This window comes from Amphimedon queenslandica, unplaced genomic scaffold (genome assembly GCF_000090795.2).
Source record: "Amphimedon queenslandica unplaced genomic scaffold, v1.1 AMPQUscaffold_13308, whole genome shotgun sequence".
Classification (NCBI taxonomy): domain Eukaryota; kingdom Metazoa; phylum Porifera; class Demospongiae; order Haplosclerida; family Niphatidae; genus Amphimedon; species Amphimedon queenslandica.
The window spans coordinates 57,204-68,147 of record NW_003546456.1 but is presented as its reverse complement, the minus strand read 5'-3'; the positions used below and the strand labels follow the sequence as shown (position 1 = coordinate 68,147).

Sequence of the window (10,944 nt, the reverse complement as noted above, 5' to 3'; positions counted from 1 at the left end):
ATTCTTGGTCTCCTCTAACAGTCAGTCAGTCACTGACAAGACAAGAAATGACTTCATTTAGCTGCTGTATTCTATTTTTAGAGTATCTATTTATACATACAGTTTATGCATCATAATGATGATCCATGTTCTGATGCAATGTCATGTTTTCCTGTCTTAGTCCTACTCATCTTAATTGTAACCTCAAAACTCAAAGAGAACATGCAATTGACACGTGTTCTTTCCCTGCAGTAAGTAATGCAAGTATAAAGCTAACGCAACGTAGCATTGATCCTTAGTCTCTCTTTTATACATGACATTATTAATATTGTATCATGCACTCATAGACACAGAAGATACAATTTGTTGTGAAGTTATAGCTGGAGGTATGGAGGGCCTCTCAGCTAGTCTGTCATATTCCACCTTCATATCTCTGTGAGCCTTCCTCCAGGTACCAAGATCAAAGTAACAATAGGTACCCTCTTCATATGTCGTCTCAACTTTAGTTGGTCTCATGTTGGGAGCTCTCGTGATCCATATCTTCTCTTCTTTATGATAGCGCCAGTCCCTAGTGTACCTGTGGGACAATAATATAGAAACATGTACATGTATACATTTAACTAATAATCATCATGTACAGTAACCCGAATCAAACAAACTACAAAATGTCTCAAAAATGACTACACATACTGTATACTGTACATAAATACAATTGCTCTATACAGCCAGTATTGGATTAGCAGTCACATTATTACTAGTAGTAGAGACTGTACTAACTGACAGACTCACAGTTCATGAGCTGCTAGTAATTGCAGGAGGTCCCCACCACTGGTATAGTAAAGATAAAACAACAGGTCCTCATTGTACTTTGATAAACGGATTGGAGCCAACTACACACAACAATAATAAAATACACAATTATTAATGGTATGGTACCTTGTCCCTTATATAAGAGTGTATTAGGTATTCTTGCGGTACAGGATAATCTATTGTATTAATATAATACTAACAGGAGTACAATGTACATGTACCTATGTCCTGTGGGCGACTAGGAGAGTCAGCAAAAGGTGATGAAAATGTACTGTATAGACTCCTATAGGAGGAGGGGAGTGGTCAATCAATACCATGGTCTGAGGACAAATTTCGCCAAAAATGAAAGAATTCTCCATTTTTATTACATTTTCTGATGCATATACATGTACTTATACTGCGTAGAAAGTTTGAGCTGATTCTGATCAAGTTTGGATTTTTTATGAATTTTTAAAGTTGCTCAAAATGTCCTGCTATTATTAGATAATAATAATAATACTTACTCAGGTGAGTTAAGATGGAGTCCCAGTGTAGTCAAATCACTAAAATAATAATAAAGGAAGAGAAATGCATGATGTAGATGTAATGATAATAACCATGTATGATATTACTACAGTTCAGTGTGTGTGTGTATATAGTCCAGTAGTGTAGTACCTGCCCAGTGCTAGTGCCACTAAATTAGGGTCAGTCTCCGCCCCCCTAATGAACGTTAACAACCCAACCATCCCATAATGATCCTGTACCATATTAGGAGGTACGTTAACTGAGGAATGAAAAACATATAATATTAAATAAATGAATAAACTATTATTAATTACCTGCAGTCTTTCTGGTAACATTCTTACTGTTACTGCCAATAGCACCAATTGAGGATGACCTATTAATAATGATAATTAATATTTAATTAATTAATTAATTAATTACCTTTCTTTATTGCCTCCACCTGGTGCTGGATCATAAGGAAGAGTAGACCTACTCTCTATATCAAAATAATAAATATAATAACTATTAATAACTATTAATAACTAGCTATGTTGTATTTACCTGGTAGAGGATTGGTTGATGTTGAGGTCTACAAGTTAATAAATAAATAAAATAACTACTTAATATTAATAATAATTTCCTCCTTACAGTGAATGCTGACTCTTGACTGAGTTCAGAAGATTCTAAAAATTCAAATAATGACAAACCCACTGACCCCACCCCTTGGTCCCTCACCACTAGTCTTTGTTGAGGTCCCAGGCAGCGAGGGAAAGTCCTCCACTCTCATTTGAAACTCTTGAGATGTTTCAGTTGGTTTACTAATCTGACCAGCTGGAAACAACAATAATAATAATAATTATTATTAATTAATTAATTATTTCATTAATTACCATATCCTGGTCTGTTTCCTCCTAGTAGCAGTCCCGAGTCTCCATGGCTACGGATGCCCAGTACAGGGAACTCTGACGGATCAAAGCCAGACTGAGCACTCATCTCAGATACTGCAACAATAATTAACAATAATTAATAATATTAATAACTAGCTAGTGGTTCTTACATGAGCTGTATCCAGTAGAGCTAAAGGAGCTCATCATTCCTCCCCGTCCATTCCCCCCAAGGCCAGGATAAGAGTTGAGAGGTAGACCACTGGAAGAGGAAATAATAAATCAGTAAAACAAAGAATAAATCTCAGTAAACCCCAGTATAGCAAATTACACCACTATTAGTATATCTCAGTATATCATTAGTAAATTACCTGCTGATAGCAGATGCCAGTGTATTGGGTCTTGATACATGCTTAAGAGGCCCCACCCCCTGGGAGTGAGGGACTCCCAGTGCTCCTCCTGGTACCGCTCCACTGTTGATGAAGAGGTTATTCCTTGACGGAGGAGGAGAAGGGGCTCCATATTGTCCAGGAAGTCCAGGAGTTGCCCCTCCCCCTCCTCCTCCCATATTGTTAGTATAGGTAGGGGCAGTAGAGGAGCGACTGAACTGGAGGGAGGAATGAGATATGAAATACTAATAATATACATTGTACATGAATAAGAATGGTTTATAGTACAAGGTAGTGGGTGTGTCTGGTTTGTACTAACTGGAGGAGTGTTGGTAAGTCCTCTTGATGAAGGATGGGCTGACTGGAAACCCGTGGACATACCTACGGGAGGAGGAACAGGTTCAAATTAATAACTAGCTATACATGTGTTCATTACCATATAGTCCAGTAGGAGTTAGGCCCTGACATTGGAATATCAAAATGAATTGGAAATTAAATATTAATTTGAGATAAAGTGTTCATGTACTCACGTCTTTATCAGTTCTTTGTTGGGAGAGAAATGAAGACTGCTGGTTGTAATAACTTTGTGTCATGAAACCCTCGTCCAATTCCTGAGAGAGAGAGAGAGAGAGTAAGGATATAGAGTACAAGGAAACTGGTAAAGTAAAACATAAACAAACACTAATCATGAAGTACATGTATAATTAATAACTATTAATTAATTAATTAATACCTTTTTCTTGACGGGTCCAGTGGTACCGCCCAGTGGTAATACAGGAGCCATCATGACACCTCTTCTCATGGCTAGGGGGGAGGGGCAGGAAATAATTAATAATAATAATAATAATAATAATAATAATAATAATAATAATAATGATAATATATGGACTGTTTTGGTACTACGGCATGCATGTAGGTTATATCTAAGTCCTTGTATTGGTCTTCAATATTACCATAAACATGTACAGACATGTCATGTAGCTACATGTTTACCTGATAGGTTTGAAGGCTGAGGTGGTGCTGATCCAATTGCTGTAGAACTAGCCATTTCTTGACTTGACTTGCGTGCATTAGAGCTGTTACTGGCAGTGTAACTGAAATGAAGGAGAGAAGAGGTTGTGGTTTAATTTGTTTTCAAGTCTAAAGTGGGTGGAGTCTGCACTTACTACATCACTTTGAACGGGAAAGGGCAACAGTAAACAGTAGCCCCGTTTGATAACCTCCTACTGCTTCTTTATACTCTTTAGAGGCCAAAGAGACTTCTCTTCTAAAAAGAGACGAGTTACAAATGGTTCCTCTTTCAGAAATCTATTCAATTCACGTGCCAGAAACTCCTCCCACTAGACACACCTACCAATAAACCGATTGGCCTCACCCACCGAATGCATTGCATCTATTTTTAGTAACAGAGAATACTGCATAAAATTGGATGCAAGCTACAGCAGCAGATCTAAGCAGGCTAATAGAAGAATGCAGGCCGTTAAATGTGTGGTGGTTGGAGATGGAGCAGTGGGAAAGACTTCTCTTCTAATATGCTACACCACAAATGCTTTTCCTGGAGAGTACATTCCAACGATATTTGATAATTACTCAGCTAATATAATAGTGGATGGAATGAGCTATAACCTTGGTCTATGGGATACTGCTGGTATGCATGTACTATAAGTTTTTATATTTGAGGGAATTTATACTTGCCATTTTGCAGGTCAGGAAGATTACGATCGACTGAGGCCTTTATCCTACCCTCAAACTGACGTCTTCTTGATTTGTTTTTCACTAGTGAGTCCAGCATCTTTTGAAAATGTTAGAGCAAAGGTAAATGACAAATACATTATTCCAATAATCAGTGTTCATCAACTCACAATAGTGGCATCCAGAGGTCACCCACCATTGCCCCAGTAGCCCAATTGTTCTAGTTGGGACTAAGCTTGACTTGAGAGAGGACAAAGAAGTTGTTGAGAGGCTCAAAGAAAAGAGAATGGCTCCAATATCTACTGCCCAGGGACTGAAAATGCAGAAGGAAATTGAGGCACTAAAGTATATGGAGTGCTCAGCATTGACAATGAAAGGATTAAAGGAACTCTTTGATGAAACTGTTAGAGTAGTCGCTGCTCCAAACACCACCAAAAAGAAAAAGGGTGGCTGTACATTGCTTTAATGATCAGTGATTGATATATATATTATAGTAGAATTATGGTATGTTTTATTCTGTAAAATTTAAACTATATTTGCTGATATTTTTTTGCATAGCCTGTTATTATAAAAACTTTATAGTGAGGAAATATTAGCAGTTGCAATAGACAACAATGCAGCACTATTTCATAGAGACACGGGTATTCACATGGTTGAAGTAAACGGAATGGTTATATCCGGCTATGCTGATCATGCGTAATCACGTGGTTAAAGTAAACGGAATGGTTACATACGTACAGATATACTGCTTAGCCTACTACGCATGCTCAAAATAACCACATGGCAGCATTTTCCCGCCATTTAATCATTTGAAAAGAAGAAGAAGAGCTGCTCTCTTTATCCCTCCTTCCCTCCTTCGGTCCTCCCTCTCCTACCAACAGCCTCCTTTGGAAAATATCTACTGAACTAACCTTTTCTTTTTTTAGAATCTGCCATTGTATCACCACTAACGGTTTGTCTATTAACAGTTGCTGTTCTCATTATAGGTACAGTCATATTGAAGACTATAGTACCCAGGATATTTAAGTTGTATGGTAGTGTGTGTATTATATCATATTATACTGGCTCTATTGTTTAATGTAGGACAACCAGTCAGTATTTCAATGATCCATTCATTCATTATTGGTACGTGTGTATTATTATTATGTACACTCTATGTTTGTAGGTAATAAAGTCCTGCCCTAATCTTTATACATGTACGTGTACTTACGTATGCATTCTAGTGTACTCTTGTATATTTTTAGGATATTACTCAATACTCAGTATATTATTTCAAGTCTCATCTATTGTACAGTAAATATGTGTTGTTCTTGTATTATTACTCTATTTTACAGGTTATATTCATGTACTCTTTCAGGATATTTTAAGTATTGTCCAGTATATGATTATATTTATTTTACAGGTTCATAAATACACTGAATTAAGTCTTAATGTGGTAGTTATGTTGTTTCGGTAACAAATGTATTCTTGTTTATTTTTAGGATATTATCAGTATTCTAAAGATGAAGCAGTACATCAAGTGTATGGTATAGTTACTGTCAGTATCTTATTGTTAATATGTGATAGTTAAGTTTGTATCTTTTTATATTTTCAGGTTAATGTTCATTACTTGTATCAATCGATCAGAGACAGTTCTCTATTGGTTAATGATATCCACACACTATCATGTACATGTACATCCTTATCTGTAACATGTATTCTATTTCCCTTTCCTTAAGATTGCTACATAGACTCAAGCCAGCATGCAGTCTTCTTCAGCATCAATTCAGTCCAAGTCTTCAGTGTATGGTAACAATGTATCTATTGCATGTTATTAATAACCTTGATTACAGTGCTAATAATAAACGGCTCATTTTATCACTATTCATCCCATTACATGTAATAAAGCACTGTCCCATTGATCTTTACTTATTCTATTGTTTAAACATTTTTCTCTTTTTTTATTTCTGCAGGGATCAAGTTTAAAGTTGGTTGAGTGTGAGGTAGAGTGAGAGTTAATAATGTATAATTACGCATGTTTATAATGTATTTTATGCATGTACAATATAATCCACACATGTCCTTCCACCCCCCCCACCTCTAGTAGGTCTGACTGTTCTGGACTGGACCTTGGTAAGGATTGATTGCATGTTCTCCGTTGTTACATGTAATGGGATGAATAGTGATAAAATGAGCCAATGGTTTAAAATTTCTAATTAGATTAGAATTAATAAAAATTATGGTTATTAAATAAAATTATGGTTATGAATTAAAATTATGAATATTAATGAGCCACACCTTTTATATGGCAGGGGGTGTGGCTACAATGATCAGTTAGGGGTGTGGCTAAGCAAAGATCCTAGCTCTGTGTGTGTGTGTGTGTGTGTGTGGAATGAGGTGTCAGGAGGAAGTGTTTATGTAGTGCTGTGTAATTTCAGGAATGAGTGGTTCATTCATCCATTATTACCATTAACTGTTGGAGGAGTATTTGATTGTACATGATGTAACATGATATTATCCATGTATAGTTTTCACGTGTCATTTCATTTATTATTTTTTATGAACGTGTGATGAGATGGTGGAGTCTGTGTTGTCCTATTATATTCCTTACCATGTTACCTCAGTTATTCATAACTGCCTGTACTGCCCCCATGCCTCGTGTAGCTGGTTCAATTGGTAGCTGTTCATTCCTCCAGTCATTATTAGTCTGTTGTATTGATTCACTGTTCACAGTACATTCCTCCATAATTTATTCTCAGACTAGAATAACAATATAATTTGCTGTAAACATATTTTACTCACTCCCTCCCTCTCTCTCAATCTTTAGATACTTTATTGCATTCTTTGCTGCCATGTTTACCATAGTTGAAGGTTGGTTAACTACTATTGGTTATAGTATTGCCATCTTTGTATGTTTGGGCTGTTTTTATTTTGTTCTGGTCAATTTGGTATCTGCTTAGTAACAGACAACATATAACCAATGATCTTTAAAAGAATATCAAACCATTTAACATTCTAACACTTAGACACTTAGATACAGACTAGCCGGACACTTTGAAAGTGTCTGTTATACAGAGGTGTCCTTTATGTGGAGGTTATTTTATACAGTAAGGAATGTAGTTGGTACACTAGGTGCTGTCCGTTAAATGGAGGTGTACATTATAGAGAGTGTCCATTATAATAATATTTTTGTTTGTATGAAGACTTTGCCAGCAGTGCATGTATTTATTTGTTTATTTTTGACACTGACACTAATAATTTGATAAAGTAACAGTGTTATTACTATATACAGCCTCAGTCACTAAAACATGTGTAAGGTAGTTTTCATATAAACAATATCTCATTATTATAATGATCATGATAATAGTGGACCATACATTATTCCATTAATAAGACTGAGAAGCTACACTGTATGGAGTAGGAGAGAGAGAGATAGGTGAGTGGGTTGAGGGGGAGAGTGAAAGAGAAAGAGTGTGGGGGAGGAGGAGTAGGTCTAGTAGAGGAAGAGTGGGAGAGATTCAGTCAATAGAAGTTAGTCTTCTCTTCTTGATAGTTGAATGAGAGCACTTGATGCCATTGGCACTGCATGATGTGTGTGTGTGTCCATTCGCTGGTAATAGTTGGTAATAGTGTTTAGTCTTATGGAGCTGCCTCTAGGTAAATATGGTTCATATTTAATTCATTTTATATGGACCATTTCACTTGAAATGCATAAAATATTTTAATTACGTGTACACCTGTTGATATAATATCAATAATATTCCAGCTATACGGCCTATACCTTCATTGAGTCTATTGTAGTATACGTACTTGTAGTATTTCCTCTTTCCTTTATCCATAATGCTGTATCAAGGAATGTATTGAAATGGACATTAGTAGACGATGATGTATAGTAGAAGCTAATGATTGGTTTTAACATTCATTCCTTGCTATTAGTGTCTACTATAGACTATGTAGTCCTTGTGACAGTGTAACTTTCACTGGATGTTTAATTTTTACATGAACATAGGCCAAAGTGTGTGTATGTGTGAGTGGGTTTTCCCACAGGAAGTTGCTCTGTTGTGAATATGCACTGGACTGTCCCAACACTGCAGTGTGTGTTTTGATAAACAACTTAGAATTATTTATGATTGCTATAATAATAGCATTTTTATTTACAAAATGTGTACCACATATTAAATATATAAATGTGACAATGTGTTATAAGTACAAACAACATAACATAATAGAAACAGTGCTGGTCTGTGCTGCATGATGAAGTCCCATTAGTGTATCAGTGATAGTGTCTACCAGTTCTCATTAGTCCTAGTACTGCTGAATCTGAATAACACGATAATCGATCAATTGAAGTTGATTTAAGTTTCTTTCCTTCGTTGCTGTAGAGGTCATTCTTTATGAAATCCAGAGCAGTCGTACTCCTAGCTTTCTTTGATAGAACAGGTAGGGCTGTGGTGTTGTTTGGGATTGATATCTTTCTGCTGTCTACTTCAAATTCTGGATCAAAGACGAAGCCTGAGTCCCTCTTGAATGACTCCTCTGAAAAAGACTTCTCCTTTATTTCTACTAGTTCTTCATTGATATCAGTTGAGTCCATTCTGCTGTTGCTGTCTGTGGAGCTGATGGAGTCCAGTCTTGATCGGACCAGTGATACTCTCGCTGTTAGTGTTTCCCTCTCCACGCTCAATGCTACAAGATTGCCTCTGATGGCATTGATCTGTTCATCTAGTCTGGCCATTGCTTCCTCCGGGTTGTCGGGGACTCTACTGCTGGCCCTCCTCTTCTCAAAGAAGCTTAAGAGAGATCCTGAGAGATTCTCTTCAGTAGTCCTTTGTGCCTGGTGGCTGAGGGTTGAGTACTTCTTCACTGATCCAGCACTCCCTGTCCTTTGGAGGTGCTTCACACTGCTGGACCGCCTCTTGCTTATCTCTTGTATACTCGAGAACATGATGATCTTTTTTGAATTGCTCTCTGCTTCTTGCGTTTGCATAAACTGTAGCTACCAGGTTAGTCTGTCTGTTTTATAGCATTCAAGCAGAGAAGCCACACCTTCCATTTACAAGTAAGTGATGTCAGATCTTGAGATTATTTTTTTGAAATTGCATCAATGATCACATCATCAGATGGAATTCAATGAAAATTGTAATCAGTGCATGCCTTTATGTACAATTTGCATGTATATTGTATGGACTGATGTAGTTTGGAGCTATTGCATCACAACATTGACACAATCGTTTCTCATTATCATTGAGTAACACGTTAAGTGAATGTACAAGAGAATTTAGTAGGAGAGGGAGAGGTTAATTCCAAAATAAAATCATTTCCTGATGCATATACATGTACTTATGCTGTGTAGAAAGTTTAAGCTGATTCCAATCAAGTTTGGATTTTTTACGAATTTTTAAAGTTGCTTCAAAATCAAGTCAAAGTCCCTGTACAGGAACTTACCAAATCTCGCTAAAATTGAAAAGGAGAGGATTCTCCATTTTTATTACATTTTCTGATACATATACATGTTCTTATGTTGTGTAGAAAGTTTGAGCTGATTCCAATCAAAAAATGGATTTTTTGATAGTATTATATTGCAGCTCTACGATGGTGTTACTAAAATAAGTAACAATTTGACACCAATTAATTAAACCAGTCCCAACGTGACTAAAGTACATCCTCTGCCCTCTTCTCTGTTAATGTCTTCACAATCTCATCTCCTGACCGTATTTACTATAAGCTAAAGGTATGTCCGTCATTAGAGGTAGAGTACAACCAATGTACACTGATACATGTGTACATGTGCACACAACAGAGTTAGTATAATGAAGGTATTTGACACATTGTATTTTGACAGGAGAGTATTTGTACACTATAACTGACTCTCGTTAGTACAGGAACAGAGGTCACTGCGTCAGACAGACCCACCTTGAGCTACCTTTGAAGGACTTTAAACTGTTTATTATAAACAATTGAATATTTAAAGCTTATATGTACTAGTACATTAAGAGTTGAGTCAAAATATAATCAGGCTAATAAAGGTGTGGCTAATTATTAAACAAAAACACTATTAGGCACATACTGTCGTTCTGTATTGTAGCATCCAATGGTAATTGACACACCTAAACACATACTAATTGGATTATGAGGTGGTTAAACATCAATATTGATACTGGAAACATTGAAAGGGATAGCTCCAGCTTGCTACACAGCAAATAAACAGACAAAAGGACATACTAATCCTTGTAACCGGGAACATACATGATAGAGAAATCTACTAGACACAATACCAAACTGTCAATGAACTGTGAATGACGTTATGATATCAACAGCGATGATACAAATTGCAATAGAAATAGCTATCCTTATAAACTAACAGTAAACAGGTTGACTCAGTTTCTGATAGAAATGTTGTTGATTATTAGGAACATATGATAGAGCATAGCAATAATTTGTAGCATGTAATTGAGTACAATTATAATCAAGAATGACGATACTTGTACTAACAGCTCAGAATAGTCCAGTGGATACAAGTACATCAAATCATATGAAGGAATGTATCTAATTAAAATACCAGAAATACCAACAATGGCAGTACACAACAACAGCTGACCTGCTGTAGCTATAATGCCAAGAGCTAGAGGATTGCATTGAGATAAAGAGAGAGAGAGAGAGAGCCGGAGTCTTTGACCAGAAACATCATTATTTGGTGCCAAAGCAAGACTACTAAAGTGTCTAGTAAT

General features: G+C 36.4%; 2 protein-coding genes and 1 long non-coding RNA gene across 3 annotated transcripts; 2 read left to right on the top strand and 1 right to left on the bottom strand.

The window, feature by feature from the left end:
- Nucleotides 1–278: 278 nt before the first annotated feature.
- On the bottom strand, nucleotides 279–3,894 carry LOC100638394 (CCR4-NOT transcription complex subunit 2-like). The gene is made up of 20 exons (XM_019998710.1): nucleotides 3,712–3,894; nucleotides 3,539–3,639; nucleotides 3,279–3,349; nucleotides 3,076–3,156; nucleotides 2,982–3,006; nucleotides 2,865–2,926; nucleotides 2,528–2,763; nucleotides 2,330–2,418; nucleotides 2,163–2,273; nucleotides 2,008–2,103; nucleotides 1,921–1,955; nucleotides 1,834–1,861; nucleotides 1,714–1,768; nucleotides 1,608–1,666; nucleotides 1,444–1,552; nucleotides 1,293–1,331; nucleotides 1,011–1,072; nucleotides 916–965; nucleotides 769–869; nucleotides 279–556 (listed from the first exon to the last, which is right to left on the bottom strand). The coding sequence occupies exons 1-20, from the start codon at nucleotides 3,714–3,716 to the stop codon at nucleotides 313–315; spliced, it is 1,659 nt and encodes a 552-aa protein (XP_019854269.1). The 5' UTR covers nucleotides 3,717–3,894; the 3' UTR covers nucleotides 279–312.
- Nucleotides 3,895–3,974: 80 nt separating this feature from the next.
- On the top strand, nucleotides 3,975–4,792 carry LOC100638266 (ras-related C3 botulinum toxin substrate 1-like). Its single transcript, XM_011406819.2, has 3 exons — nucleotides 3,975–4,193; nucleotides 4,251–4,360; nucleotides 4,413–4,792. The coding sequence occupies exons 1-3, from the start codon at nucleotides 4,016–4,018 to the stop codon at nucleotides 4,701–4,703; spliced, it is 579 nt and encodes a 192-aa protein (XP_011405121.1). The 5' UTR covers nucleotides 3,975–4,015; the 3' UTR covers nucleotides 4,704–4,792.
- A 5,021-nt stretch (nucleotides 4,793–9,813) lies between these two features.
- On the top strand, nucleotides 9,814–10,237 carry LOC109583392 (uncharacterized). The gene is made up of 2 exons (XR_002185516.1): nucleotides 9,814–9,947; nucleotides 10,059–10,237. It is a non-coding gene; the product is annotated as an uncharacterized LOC109583392 (long non-coding RNA).
- Nucleotides 10,238–10,944: the final 707 nt, after the last annotated feature.